The 22,855-nt window shown below is 45.1% G+C and overlaps 2 protein-coding genes across 7 annotated transcripts in view; one reads left to right on the top strand and one right to left on the bottom strand.

The window, feature by feature from the left end:
* Nucleotides 1-150: 150 nt before the first annotated feature.
* Nucleotides 151-16,157, bottom strand: LOC149308183 (transcription termination factor 1-like). Of its 2 annotated transcripts, none has more exons than XM_089535265.1 (11): nt 15,906-16,157; nt 14,025-14,992; nt 11,677-11,924; nt 9,909-10,094; nt 9,335-9,413; nt 8,398-8,528; nt 6,903-7,122; nt 5,782-5,871; nt 3,212-3,277; nt 2,725-2,810; nt 151-1,574 (listed from the first exon to the last, which is right to left on the bottom strand). In XM_089535265.1, exons 1-11 carry the CDS (start codon nt 16,047-16,049, stop codon nt 1,393-1,395), a joined length of 2,400 nt encoding a protein of 799 aa, XP_089391391.1. In that variant the 5' UTR covers nt 16,050-16,157; the 3' UTR covers nt 151-1,392. The 2 variants fall into 2 exon arrangements, with proteins under 2 accessions (XP_089391391.1, XP_089391392.1); XM_089535266.1 differs by having other exon boundaries at nt 15,835-15,918.
* Nucleotides 16,158-16,275: 118 nt separating this feature from the next.
* Nucleotides 16,276-22,855, top strand: part of LOC149308182 (helicase senataxin-like) — a 47,818-nt gene continuing 41,238 nt past the window's right edge. For 4 of the 5 annotated variants that reach the window (XM_089535260.1, XM_089535259.1, XM_089535263.1 and 1 more), the window contains exon 1: nt 16,276-16,712. In XM_089535260.1, coding sequence (XP_089391386.1) covers nt 16,510-16,712 — 203 coding nt within the window. In that variant the 5' untranslated portion in view covers nt 16,276-16,509. Of the gene's footprint in view, nt 16,713-17,151; nt 17,204-22,855 lie in introns of those variants that run through there. The other variant, XM_089535261.1, reaches the window with a different exon arrangement.

The following is a 22,855-nucleotide window of genomic DNA, read 5'->3' as shown; positions in this document are numbered from 1 at the left end:
GTTTGGAGTGATTACATATACATGCCCAATGTCACAATGCCCATCAGTATGGGCTGTGTCAAGACAGCCAAGAACTTACTGAACAAATTGTTATCTTCAAATGTAACAGTTATAAGTTTTAAGGAAGGAACAAGCACAAGTATGTGTGAGAAGGATTTAATCAAGCAAAGAGTGACTTTGTTTAAAAAAACTTAAGTGTACAAAAATAACTTAATTTTAAACATCTATTAAACATCTTTTAAATTATTTCAGAAAACATCTTTTAAAAAACAATTATCTTTATATATGTACGTATTCTTATTTCTTAAACACTTGTAAACAGAACAACAGGAAGCTCATGAAGTTGAATCCAGACGTAGACCAAGATCCTGAGGTATAACTCTGCCAGGCTAGGCTGTGTGGCAGAGAGATAACAGGAGGAAAAACAAATGGCCATGAAGTAAGTAAGGCAAAGTCACCCTTCTTCTTGGGAGAAGGCTGCCCAGATCTGAATATTCCCAATGCCTTGTTCAACTAGTTCTGAAACAGAATGCCTCATGTTGCAGACTGCAACTCTGAGCATTCCTCACCAAGGCCTGATGGGAGCTGAAGTCCAAAAACCCACCTTTGGTTTAAGTGAGAGCCTGAGCCCAGAGAAAACCGCCCAGCCCTGCCCAATCCAACAAGTGCTCTCCCCAAGGTAAAGGGGAATAGGCAATCTGCAGCTGGTCTACAAGTTCCATCTTCCAACTGTGTTCAGAGGTGATGGAGCACATGGAACGCAAGGGAACACCATTGCTCTGTGCCCAAGTGGGGAGGGAATATTCGGCCCATGGGCCACTCTGCTCCTGGTACCACATTTGTGGGCTGCAGTCGCTTCCATTTCCTTTTGAGGAAAAAAAAGAACCCACCCCAAATTTCCCCCAAACCCCCCCATTTTAGCATGTTTTTTATAATGTCCACCAATGGTTTATAGCACACAAAGCAGTGTCAAATTGCTCTCAACACACCCTTGGAGGCCTTGGGGAGCCTTAGGAGGCAAGCCCCCAACTTTTTACAATTTTAATGGGGGCAAGGTTTTACAATTTTTATAGGGACAATCCCAAAAGTTCGACCCCTCCTGTGCTATACAGAGACAGCAAAGGAGTTCCATGTGAACTGGGGAGGGCTCTTTGCTGAGACATTTCCAATAACAGAAACCCAATAGCCTCTTCCATCCCACATCTCTTATGACAAAATATATGAAGTAGCAACAGCCACATATTAATTTATAAAAATATAAACAGAGTTAATTCTTTTCACTAAAGAGTTTACTTTTGCCTCAGGGGCAATATTTTAAGCATGTCACGAACTCACAGAGTTCTTCTGAATTGCATCATTCACCGGTGCCTTCTCTCAATGGTTCCTCCCCTTCTACTCCTCCTCCTCTTCCTCCTCCTCATCATCAATTAAGTCATCATCATCCTGAAAAATCTCATTGAACTTGAAGGCTCTTTTCCAGCTCACGTCGTCCGTTGCTACTTCTTTTGTCTCCCTTCCTGCCACTCTGGATCTTAATTTCGGCAGTATCTCTTTGTGGAGGTAGTCAATAGTTTCTGGAAAAGGAAACAGAGAATGAAATCTTGAGTAAGGCTGGGTGATTCATGCTTGTTTCCTTTTTTTGGGGTGAGCTGTGAGACCAAGTGATTTGGAAAGAGGTCTACATGCTTCTGGCAAGTTTTAAGGAACATGAGCACAGCCACCCCAGCGATCCTGAAAGAGGTCAACCCAGTAAATTATTAATTTATTTCTGCCTTGAATTCCTATATTGGGAAAAAGGCAGTGTGTGTGTGTGTGAATAAAATAGTCATGATAACCCCATTTCCCTCACACCCACATAAATGTGCTCAGAAAGCCCAGGAAGCTTTTCTGAACTGGCTTCCTCAACCCAAGTGGAATGCAAAGAATGAGAAAAACAAAGAGAAAGAAAGAGGAGGGAGAGAGGGAAACAGAAAACAAGACAGGAAGAAAGTGTGTACTTTTCAGGACATCATAGGATACTGATAAGGAAAGGATATTTTTTCCCCAACTCTTCCACAGTGGAAATTCTTAGGCACGTTCAACTTTAAAAAAAAGAATAAGAAAAGGAAGGGAAGAAAAGAAAGGAGAAAGAATGTAACTATACAAGGCTTATCAGAAACCAGAGTTGTCACTTTTTTTGCAAGTCTCTGAAGTCACTGAAGGGATCTTGGAGTTACACTCTAAAAAAGTGATTTTTCTGATCTCTGAGTGTCTTGGATCTCCATGTAGGAGTTCCAAATCTGAGCCCAGAATCTAATGGGAAGGTGAGCTGCCTGCAAAAACATAACCAGGAACTTGGAAGGGACCCCACAAAAGTACAGTGGGGTCCTTGCAGTTGCAGGAGGACTACTAGCCTCGGGTATTTAATCTAGTCTAAGAATCTTGCTTACGCAATGCAGCCAAGCAGACTCCTGGTAGGGTGAAAGACCTCATGCCTTGTACATTCTCCTCTTCTGGATTAAAGAAACCCTGGTCCAGATGCCCCTGGCCCTCTCTCCAGTGTTTCTCCCTCACTGTTTGGGAAAGGCCACTCTCTGTAGCAGCCCAGCTGCCCTTCTTTCAAAAGCCTGGACCAATAGTTTGGCTCAGTGGAAGAGAGCTTTCTATGTACCTATACAGCGTAAACAGCAAACAGCAACCTTAAACAGGTGCAAGTGTGTTTGGGTGTATGAGATAAACACTCACCAGGGAAGGTCTTTGTGGTCCAATAAGGGACGTACATACTCTTGATTTTGTAAAATCTGTTTCTCACATAGTCTGGAGGGACATTCCTGATGTAGAGAAAAGAAAAATCAGGGTGGGCAGGGGGGGAGAGAGTTGCTAACAGTTTTCACTGGAGATAATGGGGAAATGGTGTGGTTTCAAGATTCTGGCAAAGTACAGCATCAACAACAAAGGCAATGTGAACCCAGCACAGGAGTGTGGAAGTCACAGTCCTTCCATATGTATTTAATTTCTAATAGATTATTTACATTTCTATGACATTTTTCCATGAATAAGATGAAGGTAGCGTATGCAGCTTCCTGCTTATTTTTTCTTAAGAGATCTGACAGGGTACACAGTTCAGCTGAAGCAAGCCTGTGAAGTGGACACATGGCACCTCCAGCCACAGAAGCTGACAAAATAGGATAGTAGGTGTGTCAGTCCCACAAGCTGATTGCTGTTTTTTTACCCTATGATGCGAGAGAGATCCTCCCAGTCAATGTCATCTGTGTCCTCAACATCTAGTTCATACAGCCTGAAATAGAAAAAGAGCTATGTTCATTCATTTATGCACACACACAAAATTCAGACATCTACAGGAAAGAATGATTCTTGGCTTTCCAGCTCCATCCATTTGCTGCTTTATCTTGGATTTCAGATGAAAAGCCCTTGTGTATTTATCCACCATACAGCAGCAGTGTAACTGATGTTCTCCCCAAGTTGAGCAATCTGCCTTTCTTATAGTTTGAAAAACACAAGGCCAGACTATTTTGCCCACCAGTGCAATCTTTCTGATTCCCCAAAGAAATCTGTCTGGATATAGTGAACCCATGATTTAGAGAACTCTGCAGCATGTACCTCGAGATTATTTCTTTTTAAAAAAACCTTTCTGTCTGTGTGCTTGAAGCCTTCAATATCAACATCAAATAGGTAGTGCACTTTCCTAACCACTACATCAGTTTGCAGTTGACAGAGTTAGAAGCAAAAGGAAATTTGACAGAGTTAGAGGGCAGACCCTCTGTCCCAGTGCTATGGGGCTGGCACAATGATGTGCATGCCTAGGGGAAGCACAATGGCTCCAACCTCGACAGATCCATACCTTTGCATAGAAATTGTGGTATATTGAACTCAGGGATATTCCAGATTTTGTAAAGCTGAGTTCTTTTCATCCATGTATTATACAAAGAAAGATAGAATAGAATTCACCACATTCAATTATCACCTTTTGCATGTAATCTTCTTTTCAAGAATGGATTGAAATGTGATACATATGCCTTTAAGGTTTGTAAAAACCTGTCACCACCAGAGATCTCAATGTGGTGCTGTGCTGGGTTGGGGGGAGGGATCTGGGTAAAGGACTGTCTATATGGAAGGCAGGGGAGACCTTAGCACTGGGCAGAACAACAAAACTTGTCTTGGAAAGACAGATTTAGACACATAAGGGAGCCCAGGTATTTGTCTGTCTTTAGATCTACGGGATGCTTGTTACCATATCACTTATCTTCCATTTGGGCGATGGAAGAGAAAAGCCCAAGGGCTGGACGATTCAGTTCATATCATGTTTAATCTGCCCATTAAAAGATAGGTCAAGCCTGAGGCTGATATTAGTTCAGTTAATTCAGGAGTCATACATAGAATCATAGAACCTTAGAGTTGGAAGGGAGTGCCAAGGGCAATCTGGTTCAACTCCCTGACATGCAGGAATACACTACTATAGCACTCCTAAGAAATGGCCATTCAGCTTCTGTTCAAAAACTTCCAAAGAAGAGTCTCCCCGTCCCCCAAGTCCTCTTCAGAACAGCTCTGGCAGTCATGAAGATGTTTAGGTGGATCACTTTTTTTTGTAATGTGAATCCATTAGTTCATGTCCTAATCACTGGAACACAACTAAATAAACTCACTTAATCTTCTACATGACATCCCTTTAGATGTTTACAGAGGGCTATCACATCAACTTTCAATGAGACTTGAGATTATTATTGATTATAAACTGAACATGAGCCAGCAGTGTGATGCTTCAGCAAAGAAGGCAAATACTATTTTAGCCTGCATAAACAGAACCATAGTTTCCAAGTGAAGGGAAGCAACAATCCCACTATATTCTCTGTTGGTCAGGCCTCATTTAGCCTATTGTGTTCAGTTTTGGGCAGCCAATTTTAAAAAGGGTATAGAAAAGTTGGATTAACTTTAGGGAAGAGCTGAGAAGATAAGAGGTATGGAGAAAAAACATATGAGGGGAGGTTGAAAGACCTGGACGTGTTCTCTTTGGTGAAGAGAAGACTGAGGGGTGACATGACTGCCCTCTTTAAATACATCAAGGGCTGTCACAGGGAGGAGGGGGCAGGTCTGTTCTCTGCAGCCCCAAAGGGTCAATAGTTTGAAATTACAGGAGGGTGGATTTCACTTGAATTTGAGAAGGAACATCTTGACACTAAGAGTGGTTTAGCAATGGAATCAATGACCTAGACAGGTGGTGGGGTCTCTTTCTCTGGATGTCATTAAGAAAAGGCTGCAGTGTTACCTGCTGGGGGTGCTCTAGTTTGTTCCTGCATTGTGTGTGGAGTTAGACTCTATGGCCCATGGAGCCCATTCTAGAGTTGGAAGGGGCTCTCTCTAGGCCGTTGAGTCTATGGTTCTTTTCTCCAAGCTAAGCATATACAGCTCCTCAAATCCATCTTGATAAGGCTTTGTTTCTGGACCACTTGATCACCTTGGTCACCCTCCTATGGACACATTGCAGCTTGTCAATATCCTTTTTGAATGGTGGTGTCCAGAATTGGATGAGGTTACATCGCACTCTTGACTCATGTTTAGCCTGTGGTGTATTAAGATTACAGATCCTTTCCATATGTACTGCTCTCAAGCCAGGTACCACTCAGCGTATATTTGTGGACTTCATTTTTCCTGCTCATTAACACAGGACTACAGATCCAAAAGGTTTCAGAGTAAAACAGAAATGCTCCTTTGTGCTAGCTAATCACAGAATGTTCTAGAAATTTAATAAGGAAGAGGAAAAAGGGTTATAGCTCTGACTCATACCTTTCAATGACATCGATTTTGAACTTCAGGTTTTCAAGGCCACGATTCCTCGTCTTCCCTCGGGACATCTTCTTGGTCACAATGGACATCCTTTAAAAACAGAAGGGGAAGGGGAGAATTTGGCTTTTGATTTAACTGTTCATTAACCTCCTTACATTACTGTGATATGCTAGGCTGGTTCGTGTTGAGTAAGTTATTCACAGGGGAACACAAAGCTGTCTCATCCCAGGTGCAGTGAATCTGATGTGGGATTGAACAGGAGGGAAGAGACAGAATGGAGTCAGTGTAACTGATTAGTAAAGAGACAGAAGAAAATACAAGGAACCGGGTAATCAGGAGGGTTGAGTAACTGGAAAGAAGGAAGGACAGGGAACAAGTGGCTGAGAGCAAAATAGCGGAAGTATTATGTATGCATATGTATGTGTGAGAGAGAGCAGGACAGGAGGATACTGGCAATTTTACTGTTTTGTTCCCTTTTAGGAACTGGTATTAAGCTTTGTTATGAACTTGCAACTGCTACTGAAAAACGAAAATACATATTAAGCAGTGCTTCTCAGGGTATCTGATGCAGGAGACCAGCAGGATTTCCCCCCAGTGTGCCAGGGGCAAGTACCCTAGTTCTGTCTATTGACTACAACTATTTCTTCCCTAAAATTTGCTGCAGATCAGCACTGGGACACCACTTTGAGCAGCACTATTCTAAGTCACTAAAAATGGAAAGGCCTAAATGGACTGCAATTTCTATCACTCCTGAGCTGGATGGAGCAACAGAGCGACCCTGGAAAATAGACTGGGAACCATCGGCTCTTTGGAGACTGCTGGAGGGCAACCTCCCTCGTACCTGACTACTGGCTATGGATCCGAAGTACGATATAACCTTGCATAGTCACCAGCTCTCCACTCTTGCTGGATTAAGTGCTTTGCTATGCGAGTGTTTCCTCATCCCTAAGGTAAGCAGAGCAAACCTTTGAAGCACCTTGGCAAAAATATGCTCACATGCATCAGAGAACCATGTTTCAAAGCCCAGAGGCATCCACTTGCAGCAAGCAAACAATGGACAAAAGGCAGCAAGTCCGACATAAGAAACATAAAAGTGCAGCCCGAGCCACTGTTAGCCTTACCACTTCTTTTTACACTGTTTCCAGCCCCTGGTTTTCACTTTGGCTTCAACCCGAAACCATGGGATGTCCTTGTAGAGGTTTTCACGGAGCAACATCGCTTGATCCATATTCTTTGGCTTCCGGGTGGAGTCCAAGCCTTCAACTTTAGCCTTCAGGATCTCCTTCAGCGTGTCAAGCAATTTCTTGGTCTCTTCTCTACTCCAAGCACCGGAATTAAATTCTGACCATGTAAGAAAAAAAGGCATGACTGGCACTTGATATTTTGAGGTACTGTTGAGAGGATGCCTAGCTGGCCATGGGTGGAAACAGAATGGAAGACTAGGACCTTCTATTTTTATCCCTACCACAATGGCTTTTGGAGGAGCCCTTAAAGAATTGCTCCCACAGAGGCTTCCAGTTTAACCAACCTAGAAAAAGTTTGTCCTTTTCCACCCAAGTTTATTACATCATTTTTTTTTCATGGAATAATTCAAAGTAATCAGTTCTCACTGCATAAGGGAACTTGCAGTCATAAAGATCTCATCCAAAGAAATGAATGTGGCATGCAAAGTGAGGGATCGGCCCAGCTATTCCAGTGAATTGGGCCCATATCCTGCTTCAAGCCTTCCAGAAGCCATCTAGATGGCTGCTGCTGGAACCAAATGCTGGCCTAGGCAGACATTCAGTCTGTTTCAGACCGATTCTTAATGAAGTTCATCCGCCTATGGGTAAGACAGGCATGCTGCAAAATGCAAACACTACAACAAAGAAATACAAGGCCTGGTGGTCCAAACAAAACAACACCAGAAGTGCTGTGATGAAGACAAAGGATCTTCAGGTTGGTAAACATTTTGATTTCATCATATTTCCTAAAATCTGCCCTAACTCTAATCTTTGATCAAAATTATTTGTTATTAATTACTGCATGTTTGTGAAGTCGAAGGCTTTCATGGCCGGCATCCATAGATTTTTGTGGGGTTTTCAGGCTATGTGGCCATGCTCTAGAAGAAACTCTTCTAGAACATGGCCACATAGCCCGAAAAACCCACAAAAAACTACTGCATGTTACTTGCATTAACAGTTGTTATGAAGGAATAAAGAGTTGAAACAAGAACATATTCAATACTGAGTAGCAGTGAATACAATGAATAATACTAAATAAATTACAGGAACGTTGCCTGACCTGTGAGATGTTTCTTTTTGGTGATGAGGGTAGAGACCAATTTGACAAATGGGAAAGATGACCACTTAGTGAAATAGAGAGATGCACTGAGGACCTCACATACTACATTAATATGTATGTATAACTTGTATCATATCCTAGGAAATGTTGGTGGGGAGATCCCTCAAAGTCTATTCCTGCCTGCTGAAATGATGAGGAGAGTACAATCCACATCAGGATGTCTCTGGCCTCATCACTGGAGAAGAACTATGTTGCCCCAGAATGGCATAGGGCACAAGACATCTTTGTTCTGAGGAGGAATCTGAAGGAGCTAAATGCAAGAGTGTAACATACTGGAATTCACATCATAATACTTCAGCTGGAGTGAGTGGCTGCTTCGACCCATCAGCTCTGACATCTTTTTCCAGTTGTTGCCATATAGGGTTTGGTACTTTCTGAGCTTTTTCTTTTCTTTCTTAGAATACCTAGAAAGAAATTACTATGGTCATGAAACTCATTGTAGCACGTGTTTTTTCCCTTTAATTAAAAAAGAGAAAGAATGTTTGGCGTCTAGTTGTCAGGGACTTCTGTTTCACCAGCAGATAGGCAGACACAGATGAACAAGCAAAAGGAAAAGAACCTTCAGCCTTCCACAAAGAGGCAGGGCTGGAGGCACCATGCCTGTTTCACACGGATAATACACTGAGCTCAGTGGAAAAAGGGGAGGATATAAATTAACAGACAAGGGAGGCTGCCGTGTTGTTCAGACTGCTGCAAGTATGGAATAAATGCTTGTATCTATAGTTAGGAGTAAGGAGGAATTCCTTTCTCATAGCTGCATTGATAATCTCTATGGTCATTTGGTCAATGTGACTGTGAAGAGGTCACTTCCTATCGCCTCCCACTCTACTAAAGGTTAGAATTTTACAACTCATTTTCCTCTTTCCACTGTCATCCAAGATGGATGTAGCCACAATGTTGTTCATCTGAGGATATTTTTCTTTCTTATCTTTATGATGTGGGTCAGCTCAAGTGATCCTTGTATCAAGTATAGTTTTTCTCTACTGATTACTTATTTTCTAGAACCTTGGTGACAATAAAGTCTTATTTTTACCTTACTTATGTATCCTGTTTATTTACCAGAAGCTCAAATATATACTGTTGGGGCACAAACAACTGCTGCTGCAGTTAATATATGAATATCAAATTTTACCCACTACCAAATTTCCTATATATCCCCCAACAGGGACCACAGGACACAAACCCGCCTTGCAACTGTTGTTCCTCTTACTTTCCATTATAATTCTGAGGGTCAAACATTTTCCTCGCTCGGTAATAGACAAGTCTCCAGGGCCGTGGAATGCCTTGAGCTGTGGGAGACATAAACAACGCCTGTGTTAAATCTGTATCTGGTATCGACACAATTTTATCCAAGTCATCTAGAAAAATTAAAAATACACTTATTGAATAAACAGCTTGGCAGAAAACAAGATGGCACACTACAAATGTATGGTAAACTCAGTTTCATTTAAAATACTGTGTATTTTTAAATGGTATCTGCCAGATCTCAAGCTAAGAATAGGCAGCAATGAGATAGCCAAAGCCGTGAATGTAGTATCTGAAATGTATTTTAACAAACTACATTCCTTACTACAATAAATCCACTGCAATGCAGCAACTCAATGATGAAAGGTACCTAGACTATGAAAACTCTATGTTTATATAAAATGCCCCTCCTTGGTCTCATCCAGTTTAGCACTAGTCTTACATTCTTAAAAGCAGAAAAAGATTTACATTTTTTCATGATTATAACAAAAAGGAAAGTCCTTTGGTCATGAAGATCAAAGTAACCTATTAAGACTCACCAATCTTTAAGCCAAACAAATGTTCACGTTTCAGTTTCTTGAGGTCGGCTTGCTCTTCAGGAAATCTGTCCGTAAACAAGAGTTTTTCTGCACTGTCTATTCCACTCTCTTCCAAGAAGGCCTTTACGTTTTTCCTCAGCAAATTATTTTCTTTCTTGGAGAACTTGCCAAATTTCACTGAGATCCCTAAAGTGGGAACAAGAAAATTAAAATGGAATAGCAGGGCAAAGAGAAAGTGCCTCCTTCCACCCTACTAATGGCACATTCCTATCCATGTCTGCTTGGGAATGAAATGCACAGATATAGGATGGGTGACACCTGGCTGAACATGTGAAAGGGATCTGGGAGTCCAAGTAGACCACAAGTTGAATATGAGTTAACAGTGTGATGCGGCAGCTAAAAAGGCCAATGCAATTTTAGGCTGCATCAATAGAACTATAGTGCCTAGATCAAGGGAAGTAACAGTGCCACTATATTCTGCTCTAGTCAGGCCCCACCTGGAATATTGCATCCAGTTCTGGGCACCACAATTCAAAAAGGATGTTGAGAAACCGTAGTGTGTCCACAGGAGGGCGACTAAAATGGTGAAGGGTCTGGAAACCATGCCCTATGAGGAACGACTTAGGGAGCTGGGGATGTTTAGCCTGGAGAAGAGAAGGTTAAGATGTTATATGATAGCTCTGTTTAAATACTTAAAGGAATGCCATATTGAGGAGGGAGCAGGCTTGTTTTCTGCTGCTCCAGAGACTAGGATCCGGAGCAATGGATGCAAGCTACAGGAAAAGAGATTCCACCTCAACATTAGGAGGAACTTCCTGACAGTAAGGGCTGTTCAACAGTGGAACACACTCCTTCCTTGGAGTGCAGTGGAGTCTCATTCCTTGGAGGTCTTCAAACAGAGGTTGGATGGTCATCTGTCGGGGATGCTTTCATTGGGATTTCCTGCATGATTGGGGTTGGACTGGATGGTCCTTGTGGTCTCTTCCAACTCTATCATTCTATGATTCTAGTGTAAGGAACTACTGCATGGCATGGCAACAACAGACTGACTCAGCATAAGTTGACTTTCTATAATTCTGGGCCAACACCAGCCCTTTTGAGAAGTCAGATCCACTTTGTTTTTCCTCTCCTTATTCCACCAGGCTGACTAAACTCATAATACAAAGAAATTGTGCCTCATTTTGCTGGCTTCCCCTGCTTTTCTACCTTCCCCACGCTCTCTTCCTTTTGGGCAGTGTCTTTTTTTCCAGTTTATAAGCTTAAGGGCATGTACTATCTTATATTATTGATATGCTAACTGCCTTGAATGCTTCCTCAGATGCAGAACATATTCAGCTGGTGGGTTGAAGGATCTTTGCTAATTGCTGCAAATAAAAAACATTAAGGGAAGAACTCTTGTAGCTCAATGGTTTGCAAGAGTTCCCATGCCATTCCAGGTTAGGCTAAAGAGAGGAAAAGTCTGACTCAAATCTTGGAAAATCACTGCCAGTCAGAAGAAGCAACCCTTGGTTAAACAGACCACAGATCTGATTTAGTATCTCCTGCTTCCTATTGCTCAGGAAGCTGGACTGCAGTTCATAACCACCTTGGTTAAGGCAAGAAAGCAGGTTATAACTATACTGACATAACATTTTGGTGACCAGATGATCAAAGTCCTTTCCCTCTTCCTGGAAAACACATAAACTCCTTCCTTCTTTAGAGGAATTACTAATGAAGGAAATTCACCTCCATCTGCACTACACCTGTCCATTAAGGACCATATACTCACCTTGTTTCTTAAAATTTTTAAATCTGACCAGGTCTCTTAAGGCCAGTTGCTTGATTAGGGAATCTGAGAGTGTCCTCACATGTGGGATGAACTCCTCCAGCTGCCGGGTGACGGACTCCAAATCTTGCATTTGGAAGCCTGGGGAGTCTAGAAACTCATTGTCCAAGGTAACAAGTTCAGAATTTGGACTCTTGGGAGAAGATGACCCTTTCTCATCTGTATGCACACTTGAAGTGGATTTTTGCAGTCTGTTGAGACATCAGAACACATGCAGATGAGAAAGAACATTTATTTACTTTCCATACAAAAACTATTTTCTGTTCTGTTTCCAGGAACAATTCAAAGTGCTTGTTGTGATCTGCATAGCTCTATGCTGCTGAGACCCAGGTTAATGGAAGGACTGTATTCTCCTACATGAACCTGCCCTGTATCTCCTTCTCTCTTGACACCACCCTCACAGGCACATATAGTGGGAACACAGAAGAGGGCCCTCTTGGTGGCTGCTCATAGGCTCTTCTAAGAGAAACCAGATTGGCACCTCCATGTCTTCCCACAGGCAAGCAAAGACTTTTGGTTGGGCAGGCCTTTGGGAAGTAGCTGCTCATGGATTTTAATAGTGTGCTGTATTGTTTTATTTGTTGCTGTTCATCCTTACTTCTATTGCTTTTTGATCTATTCATAATTTAATTATATTTTAACGTCTGTTTAATGTGAACTTTTATCTGTATCTGTTTTAAGCTTCTGTAAGCCACTGTGACTCCCAGGGCTGGGGGGAAAAGGGAAACTTAGGCCCTATGCAGACAGGCCAAAATAAAGCTGCTTAGAGTCATTTTGGAGGTATGGTGTTTCAATGATGCATTAGGACTGGAGCGTGGCTTTGGTGCAGCTTCTGGACTCTTAGGACGCATGTATCATTTAAACAGCATACCTCCAAAGTGACTCGAAGCAGCTTTATTTTGGCCTGTCTGTATCAGGCCATAGATAAACAAGTAACAACACTATTTACATCTTTTAGTTGCTTTAACTGCAAGTGCAAAGAATTGTGAATACTACAATAAATGAATGTAGTATCAAGCTCACCTACATTTGCCCTCCAAGCTGAACAACCTAGAGTTCTTCCTCGATGCAGTCGGCCTTTCTTATACGTGGATTTGCCTTCCGCGGATTTGAGCATCCACGGAAGGCAAACCCGGAAGTTGTCCCTAGCTTACCCTCCCCTTTCCTTCCCTCCCTCCCTTCCTGCCTCCCTATCTCCCCCCACTTACCTTTTTCATCGCCGCTGCCCCCACCTTGGCCTCCGAGTCACCGTTACCGGCGGCGGTGGTGGCGGCGAGGAGGCATGGCCCTTGGCCTCTGCGGGAAGGCCAGCGGCGTTGGAGGCCAAAGGGCCTCTAGGCAGCCACCCGGCCCTTCTGCGGAGGCTGTATCTGCGAGGAGGCCAGCCTGGAGACCAGGCTTCGGCCTCCTCGTGGCTGCCCCCTCCTCAAAAGGGCCGGGTGGCTGCCTGGAGGCCCTTTGGCCTCCAGCGCCGCCCAGCTTTCCTGCGGAGGCAGCGGTGAGGCCGGGCTGCAGGGAAGGCTTTGGCCTCTTCGCAGCTGCTGCCGCTGCCTCCGCAAAAGGGCCAGGTAGTCACCCAGCCCTTCTACGGAGGCGGCGGCGAAGAAGTGGAGCCGCCGCCTGGCCTTGGCCTCACTGCTGCCTCCTGGCCCTTTTGCGGAGGGGGCAGCCACGAGGAGGCCGAAGCCTGGTCTCCAGGCCGGCCTCCTCGCAGATGCAGCCTCCGCAGAAGGGCCGGGTGGCTGGCTAGAGGCCCTTTGGCCTCCAGCGCCGCTGGCCTTCCCGCAGAGGCCGAGGGCCATGCCTCCTCACCACCACCGCCGCCGCCGGTAACGGCGACTTGGAGGCCAAGGTGGCGGCGGCGGCGATGAAAAAGGTAAGTGGGGAAAGGGAGGGAGGGAAGGAGGGAGGCAAGAAGGGAGGGAAGGAAAGGGGAGGGTAAGCTAGGGACTTTTGTCCCCAATGGCGATTTGAGCATACGCGGAATTTGGTATACACGGGGGGGTCCGGAACGGATCCCCCGTGTATACCAAGGGCGCACTGTATAAGGCCTGCTTCAAAGCTCCACTCCCTCATAAGGAAAATGGAGTAGAATAGTAACTGAGCCCCCCAACATGCATTCCATCTCTGTGGGAATGAGGCAGACATGTGTTTAAACACAAAGAACTGCAGCTGGAGCATCTAATTTGGCCTAGTCAAAGTACCTGAATGGTTTCAAACACCTGAAATAAAGAAAATATTAGAACAGTATTTTTCCCTGGTAGCAAGTCATTCTGGGATCGAGAACTTACATATGGTCTTGTTCCGAGTTGTCATGTTTTCCATCCGCCTCCTCAGCGTCTTTCACTGAGCAAACATCTTCGGTAGCATCTGAATTACCAGCGGAGCAAGATACACTGGGATGTTTTCTACGCTTGCATGGCTTCTTTTGCGCAGAGTGGCTGCTCAGTTTAGCTGAAGGGCCTGGAACTGACACCTTTTGCCTTGTCTCAGTCTGCAAAAAACCTGCACCTTGAGTTTTTGAGGGTGTCTGAGAAGGGGATACAAACTCCTGCGTGTTCTCTGAATCACTGGCAAAGTCAGTCCCAGCAACAGAGGCTTCGCTGGCTTCAACCTGCTCTCCTGACAATACATTTGCTAACTTCTTCTTCTTTTTCTTGGGAGTGATTGCACAACTGATATCCACCGCTTCCAACTGACCTGCTTCAAGCAGATTGCTGGCTTCTTCTGGAGTCTCGGGGACATAAAAGTCGTTGTCCTTATCTTGCTCACTGGACCTGTGCTTTCTCTTTTTCTTCTTTTTCACTGCAACTCTTCCAACCTCATCGTCCGGGTTGCTCTCTGGTATAACCCAAGACAGTTCGGAGTCAGGAGTCTCCCTTGTGTCTTTTTTCCTCCTCTTGGGTTTCTGCTGTTCAGTCTGACAGTCCTTTGTATCCTGACCCTCAACATACTCAGAGAAAACAGAGGATGAGTCAGGAGAGAAAGACGGATGGAAAAAAGGATTCACTGACTGTCCGTTCGCCTCCCCATTAAGCTCCTCTGACTTGTTCTTCTTTCTCTTCTTCTTCTTCTTTGGTGAACCCAAGAGCTGAAAGCTACCTGCGCATAAATCGTCTCCTGTGGATTTCTGCTTCTGCTCATTCGTCTTCCCATTGAGCTTTTCCGACTTGTTTTTCTTCTTCTTTTTCTTCTTCGGTGAACCCAAGAGTTGAAAGCTACATGCGTCCGGATCATCATCCACGATGTCTGCCATTTCCTTTAGTTAAAAAAACAAACACAAGAGGATAAAACCTACGCGAGCGTACAATATTAAAAAGCTTTACTTGTAACAGAGAGTCTAGAATATTTTATAACCCACCACTGGAATTCATAGAATCCTAGAGTTGGGAGAGACCCCAAGAAGGGCCCTGATCCAGTCCAACTCCATTCTGCCATGCAGGAACTCTCAATCAAAGCATCCCCAACAGATGGCCATCCAGCCTCTGTTTAAAGACCTCCAAGGAGGGAGATTCCACTACACTCCAAGGGAGCTTGTTCCACTGTCGAACAGCCCTTACTCTCAGGATGTTCCTCCTAATGTTGAGGTGGAATCTCTTTTCCTGTCACTTGAATCCATTGCTCTGGGTCCTGTTCTCTGGAGCAGCAGAAAACAAGCTTGCTCCATCCTCAAAATGACATCCCTTCAAGTATTTTAACAGGGCTATCATTTCACCTCTTAACCTTCTCTTCTCCAGGCTAAACGTACCCAACTCCCTAAGTCTCTTCTCACATGACATGGTTTCCAGACCCTTCACCATTTTAGTCACCCTCCTTTGGACACATGGCTCCAGTTTCTCAATGTCCTTTTTGAATTGTGGAGCCCAGAACTGGACACAGTCTTATTCCAGGTGGAGTCTGACCGAAGCAGAATAGAGTGGCACTATGACTTCCCTTGATCCAGACACTATACTTCTATTGATGCAGCCTAGAATCGCATTGGCCTTTTTAGCTGCCGCATCACACTGTTGGCTCATGTTCAACTTGTGGTCTACCTGGACTCCTAGATCCCTTCCACATGTAGATTCCTAGAGAGATATGGATGCAGCCGTAGCCTTTTACCTCGCGCTCTGTTCGCTGCCCTGAATTCTAATCCCGCGACCCCTTCTTCCCCTCGCTGCTCCTTCTCTTACCAGCTTCCTCTCCCACGCGGACTTTTGCCTGCACTTTGCGTCACTTCCTTTTATTGCCCAGTGGGAGCATAGAGGCGTGAGGCCTAGAGCGTCCTGCGGAGGTGCTACTTCCGGCGTGTGGAGTGAAGGGGCGGGGCTGCGCATGCGCGTCAGGAAGGGTTATGGTGCGTGGGCGGCCGAGGCCACTCCTCCCCCTCCTCCTCCCAGAGACTCTGGGAGAAGGGACGATGGTGAGGGGAGCTGCAGTCCAACGGCGGCCTCGTCTCTGAGGTAGTCCGCAGCGCCCGTTCACACGTCCCTGCTGGCCCGGGGGACGAGGCGGGTTTAACATATCTGGCCTCCCCGTCCCCTTCTCTCTCAGGGACACAAAGGCGAGCGTCCAGCGGAGTCTCCGGGGCTGTACTCGGCCTTGCCGGGCTGTGGGACTCCAACTCCCAGAACCCCACACTATTGGCGCTTATGGCAGAGGCTTCTGGGAGCTGAAGTAAATAAACGCGACAACAACCGGAAGCGGAGGAATAGAGTTTGGAAATCCGTTGGCTAGAGCGTCCTCTAGGGAGCTGGGGCGCATGCGCAAGTGGTGCGCTCTCTCTCGCCTTCCTCTATGGTCGCCCCCTTTTTGTGGGCGGAACCGGAAGTGCGGCGGTCGCGAGGGAGGGACGGAGCGGGTCTGGCCGGGCGCTGCTGCTGCTCCTTCGAGGGAAGGCGCCTGAGGCAGAGGCGGAGGAAGGCCGGGCCCGGCGCGGGAGCCCATGGCAGCGGAGGCGGAGCCTTGGCCGCGGAGGTTGCCGCCCGGAGGAGAAGGAGGTGAGCCGAGCCGGAAGGAAGGAAGGCAGGAAGGGGCCGCTTCTCCTCGCCTCACGAAGCGTCGCCGCGGGAGGCCTGGGAGCCTCGCCTCCCTCCCTTCGGCTTCGTCGGGAAGAAGCGGAGCCGCGGTGCTAGGAAACCCTGGGAGCCGTGCTTCATCCTGGCGGCGCCAGAGCTCTCTAGCGGAGGAGCACGAAACTTCGGCTTCCCAGGATTCCCTAACATCGTGCCAAGGCTGTTCAAGCGGCTCCGAAGAGCCTTGTTTCCGCGGCGCGTTTTGGACCCAGATCCCTTTCGCAGGGAGCCTGCTTCAGCCATGTATCTCTGCACAATGCCCTTTCTGTAGCTGAGCGTTTCAGTCTTGGTCTCTCCTGCCTTGCAGCTTCTTGTTGTTGTTGTTGTTGTTGTTGTGAAGCAGTCAATTGCTTGTAGTCGAAATGACTTGTCTATGACTGCTATTTGGAGCCACGCAAGACCCAAAACAATAAGAGGTGATATGATAGTCCTGTTTAAATACTTGAAGGGATGTCATACTGAGGAGGGAGCAAGCTTGTTTTCTGATGCTGCAGAGAATAGGACCTGGAGCAGTGGGTGCAAGTTGCGGGAAAAGATATTCCCCCTCAACATTAGGAGGAACCTCCTTGCAGTAAGGGCTGTTAGACAGTGGGACACACTCCTTCCTCGGAGTGTAGTGGAGTCTCCTTCTTTGGAGGCCTTTAAGCAGAGGCTGGATGGCCGTCTGTCAGGGATGCTTTGATTGAGAGGTTCTCCATAGCAGAAGAGGGCCCTAGTAATCTCTTCCAACTCTATGATTCTATGAAAGTTGCAATAAATCCCTTTTCTCCTCTGAGAGGTCCCTGGTTTCTGCTTCAGTTGTTCAGTGCTCTGGAGTCCTCCCTGCCTCATGGAGACCCTGCGGGTGAGGCCTCTTCAAGGCCCCCTGCCCTCCGCTGGTCTGCTCAGGTCCTGCCGACGGAGGTCCAAAACACACTGCAGAAATAACCCAGTTTGAGACCACTTTAACTGCCCTGATTTAGTGCTAGGAAATCCTGGATGCTGTCGTTTCGTGAGACATTTAGGCTTCTCTGTCAAAGGAGCTCAGGTGTCACAATAAACTACAGTTCCTGGGATTCCCTAGCACTAAGCCAGGGCAGTTAAAGCGGTCTCAAACCAGATTATTTTTGCAGTGTGTTTTGGACCCTGCTGAATGAAAAAAGGTCTTCACCAACCTGGGAAAGGGTAGCAAGGAAGTTGCCAGTCTAACCTCATTAGAAAGGGAGTCCAGTCCTTCAGGTACCCTGGACCTGAGATGTATGGGACATCATAGGTGAAAACCAGCACTTTGAATTGGATGCAAATGGATGGTGAGCTTTTGCAAAAGGGAGTTGTGTGCTCCCTGTAGCCAGCCCCAGTTCATCTGGCTGCAGCTCTTTGACCAGCTCTTCAAAGGAGTTGTAGCATGTAGAGTATGCTATACTAAACCCGACAAGATGCAACAAAGGCGTATGTCACCATGGACAGATCAGATGTCTCTAAGAGCAGGTGCAGCTGGTGCAGAAGCCTGGCTGTGCAAATACTGACCATGCTGCAACCTAAGCTTCCATGCTCAGGATTAAATACAGGAATACACTCAAGGCATGAACCTACATTTTCCGGGGGGTGTAAATTCAATTTCCCCACCAAGATGGGGGAAATATGTGTTGATGGGAAATGAAATAGCCTCAGAAACTTTGAAAGGGTAGGCTGAAACTGTTATCATTACTTCTGTGTGTTTGTGTCCTTTTTTTCAGTAGGGTCCACACTACAGGTAGCTGGGAATTGCATAGTATATGGAATTTGCAGTCTAGCCTATTAGAGGGCACCACGCTGGAAAAGGCTTCATTGCATAGTTCAGACTTTCAACCAACCCGGTGCCTTTCAGATACGCTGGGTAGATATGAGTTGCAGTACAACACATCTGGACAGAAACAGTTTTAGAAATGGTAGGGTGGAATGGTGCCAGTAAACAAGTACAGGAAATGTATTGGGCATTTTTTCCTTCTGTCCTCTACAGTGGGCCCTTGGTATCCGCTGGAGTTTGGTTCCAGAACCCGTTGTGGATACCAAAATCCATGGATGCTCGAGTCCTGTTAAATAAAATGGCATTGTAAAATGGTGTAGTACACAAAAGCTTATGCTAAACATTACTTTTTCACAGTCAGTTGGAGAGGCTCTGCCAAACTCCTTGAGATCTTTTTATCCTCCAACAGGCTAGCATGGCTATCTCACAGAATACTTAGCCACTTCTAGGCATTGCTTTTTAAAAAGGATGTAGTAAAGATGGCCCGGAGTGTATAAAACCCATCATGGGATGGAAGGGATTAGTTAAACTCAGCCTACAAAAGCAAGTCAACTTGGTTGCAAGTCAGATGATCTGAAGTGTGGTTTACAGAAAAGAGGACAAGATTTTTTGCTGTGCTACACCATATGTCAGTGAAAAAAAATGAATGCAAAAGAAAAATGCAGGAGAAAACCAATTCTGGTATCATTTTCTTGGCTAAAATAGTCAGCTTGTCATGGAATAGCATCTAAGCGTAATGGAAGGGATGGTTCCAGTGCCCCCCTCCTTATCTCAGCAGTGGCCCCAGGAGATTGGGAGAGGGATGCTTTGGGCTGGTCCTTATCAAAGCTCCGATGGACAGCAGGAGCAGAAGGGAATGGGGCCCCTAGTTGCATCAGAATACTTTGGGCCAAAAGGAAGTAAGCAGGCTCACTGGCATTTCCTGGGGCTGGGTTGTTTTCATGCCTGTCTTCCAGGAGGAGGGGAAATGGGCAGCCCCCCCCCCCACCCCCCCATGGGAGACCTGACACTGGATCAGATCAAAGGCCTCTTTAGCCCAGAGGTCTCTTCTCACCTTGGCCAGCCAGCCTGTCTCCAGGAGACAAGGGCACAGAAGCTGACTGGTTCTGTTTAACTTTTCATTGATCCTTCCTGTGATTCTTCTAATACCTTAAAAGAGTAGTAAATTTATCCTCCATGGACTTGGTCAGATGTAGCCAATTTGTGAGATACTGTCCTCTGTGAAGTCCACTTTCCTTGTGCATTTCCTTCTCCAACATCACTTCCTTCTGCTCCTCTTTTTTAGCCTTGAAACTTCCCTTCTTATCTTTGTTTATATGTACAGGATAATTGGCCTTTCCTAAGTCTCTTATCTACATTCAAGCATGGGAGTCACTCACTGTTTGGTCCTAACGGTGCTTGCCATGACTTGCTGTGTAGTGTGAGATCTTGAATCTCCCTTCTGCTTTTCGAAAGGGCAACAGTGTCAGTCTGTCCCAGAATAACACCTCAGAATCCTGTAGCATCTCTGAGACAGTTCAGCATGGGTTTTCATCAGTTGTAGTTTGCTTCTTCAGATTCATTTTTTCCCTAGAAGAAGGCTGCTTTCAGTTAGGTTCTTTCTCAAAATCTGCTAGCAATTGATGCAGTGTAAAGTGAACTTCATCATTGCCATAAGCAAAGAAACTGTTCGAGAGTGAAAACTTTGCTTTCCTGAGTTCCCCGCCAGCAATGCAGTCGGTGAAGATTCTTGGACTGTTACAAGAGTCTTGGTTTGAGAGATGAACCAGTATCTTTTGTGTTGTTCATGGACAATATCACACTACATGGTTATAGTGCTACTGTTTCACTTCGCCATTGCCCTCTTTTGAGGCCAAGAGAGTGTGACTTACCCAAGGTCACCCAGTGGGTTTTTATGCTTGAGCATCAAACCCTGATCTCTAGGGTGCTTTCAAACCACTATACTACACTAGCTCTAGATTGTTCTTAGCCCTCCCTAAATTACAAAGCCCAGAATTCCACAGGAGGCAGCCATAGCATAACAATAACTGGTGTATTGTGATACTGACCTTGTGTTGACTGGAGGAATTCCCTAGGCAGAGCCTTTCACCTGTTCCTCTACATCTCTTTGTAGTCCCCCCTTCCTTTTGTATTAGGGATTTCTTTCTATCCTGTTAAGATTTTCTTTGGTGCTGCAGTTGAGTCTCTCCCATGAGGCTGTGGGATTGCTATTAGTTCTCTGTTTTTCTTCCACTTCTATCCTTCCACCCTTCAAGGATGTGCAACTGAGACTTCCTGTGGGAGAGACTCTGTATCTTTGGGGGCCTTAAGTAGAAAGCACATTGCGAATGTTGACATCATAGTGGGAAATGGCCCTGAAGGTATCTGGGGACAGATGTTACATTGTTTTAGACTTAGGCTGGTGTTTTCCTGAAAGCAAATTCTACCTAACTTCATGAGACTTCTGTGTAGCATGTTGACATGGACTTGGAATTCAGGTGGCTTAGATGTGCATCTCCTCCAAGAATTACTTTTGTTATTGGTGGAATTGGTTTAATGAGGTGATATATAAGGGTAAGCTACAGTATTTGATGCATTCTGCAAAGGCTGTGCTCTGGTTTTTCCATCCATTGTCACATGATTTATAAAGCATCTCTGATCCCAGTACTTTGTAATTATTATAATGAAGGTACAAACTGCCTGCCTCCAGGCATCAAATGCACACCCACAAAGAAAAAGCAAGGGAGAGAAAAGAGAACGAAGAAGGAGAAGCAGTAGCAATTTGGTGATTTGGGTTTTTATTAAATGCTGTTTAAACAATTGTAGAGCAGGAGAAAATACAGGGAGGAAGTGTGTACCAGATAGTGGGCAGGAAGGCAGAGAAGATGGGGACAGAAGTAACTTGTGACATTGCCAAAAACATATCTGCATAGTGAATGCAAATAGACAAAGGAGCGTGGTGAGCTGGGTTCCCCACCCACAATTTGGCTACCATTGTCATCTTAATATGTTTCTATGTTTCTATGGATTATTATTATTATTATTATTATTCACCACCTCTCCTCAAAGCTTGAGGTGCAGTACAGCATGTTGAAATACAAAACAATTAAAATACAGTACATAAAACCACAGTTAAAATACAGTGCTATGAAGCCATTTACACACATAAGAGCACATACAGAAATTAAAAAGTCATGATTTAAAATTGACTGGGTAGGCCTGCCAGAAGATTCAGTATAAGTCTTTAATGCTGTTTTAAATGCAGTCAGTGTTTTCACTTGTTGAATCTCTTCTGGCAGGTCATCCCACAGTTGGGGCAGCAGATGGAAAGGTCCTCTGGTAAACCTTTGCCAGTTTAGTCCTGGCCAATTGGTGCAAACATTTTCTAGAGGACACAAGTGTATAGGGCAGATTGTACAGGAGAAAGTGATCCTGTAGGTAACCTGGACCCAAATCATGTAAGATTTTTAAGGTAATAACTAACACTATGTACTTTGCCTGGAAACTAATTGGCAACCAGTAGTGTGATTTTGGTATCAGTGTAATGTGATGACTCCTGGATGTACCTGTAATCAGTCTGGCTGCCATATTCTGAACCAGGTAGAGTTTCTGGACTTGGGTAGCCCAATGTGTAGTGCATTGCAGAAGTCCAGCCTTGAGGTTAGCAGCACATGCATTACCATCGTTAGGTCCCCTGGTTCTAGGAAGGGGTGGAGTTGATGTATTAGACAAAGCTGATAACAGGCACTCTTGACTATTGCATCTATCTCAGCTAACATTTGGAGACATAGGTCCAGAAGTACTCCCAAACTGCAAACAGGGGGAATGTGACCCCATCCAGAACTGGTTGACACATCGCTGGCCCCAGATTAGGACCCTTGATAGTAAGCACCTCTGTCTTGTCTGGATTCAATTTAAATTTGTTTTTCTTCAATCCATTATTCTTATGAATAATTTTTTAGTAGCTTAAAACAAGGGTCATCTGAGAAACAACAAACAATTTAATGTATATCATTGATCCATAACTGATATTGAAGCTTGGAATGATATGCATGGTCCAAAAAGCCTATGTTCCCTACTGTCTGGTGTTGTTCTGTTTAGATGATGCAGGCCAACAGCCTAGACTGCAGCCAAGTAGACTGAACACCATTCCAGTGGAACTGGCCTGACCCTGGCCTCACTAGCCTTTAGTGCATTCTTAAAAAATGGCATTTTGCGACAAAGTTCCCCAGAAATTCCAGCATGACAGCTAGTATACCGGATGGTTGCACATACCCTTACCTGCTGCTGCCATTCTACCTGCAGTGATATCAGAAAGAGTGTG

This window comes from Sceloporus occidentalis, unplaced genomic scaffold, assembly GCF_023333645.1.
Source record: "Sceloporus occidentalis isolate IW3139 unplaced genomic scaffold, rSceOcc1.0.p SCAF_8, whole genome shotgun sequence".
NCBI lineage: Eukaryota > Metazoa > Chordata > Lepidosauria > Squamata > Phrynosomatidae > Sceloporus > Sceloporus occidentalis.
This window is presented reverse-complemented; position numbering and strand designations above follow the sequence as displayed.

What these genes read in the sequence shown, in the direction of transcription:
- LOC149308183 (XM_089535265.1), bottom strand. Translation starts at nt 16,049, where the DNA reads ATGCGCAGCCCCGCCCCTTCACTCCACACGCCGGAAGTAGCACCTCCG. An exon ending in TAAAAATTTTAAGAAACAAG is followed by an intron (nt 10,095 to 11,676) that starts GTGAGTATATGG and finishes TTCCCACTTTAG; the next exon opens with GGATCTCAGTGAAATTTGGC. An exon ending in GACCACAAAGACCTTCCCTG is followed by an intron (nt 1,575 to 2,724) that starts GTGAGTGTTTAT and finishes TTCCTTTTCCAG; the next exon opens with AAACTATTGACTACCTCCAC.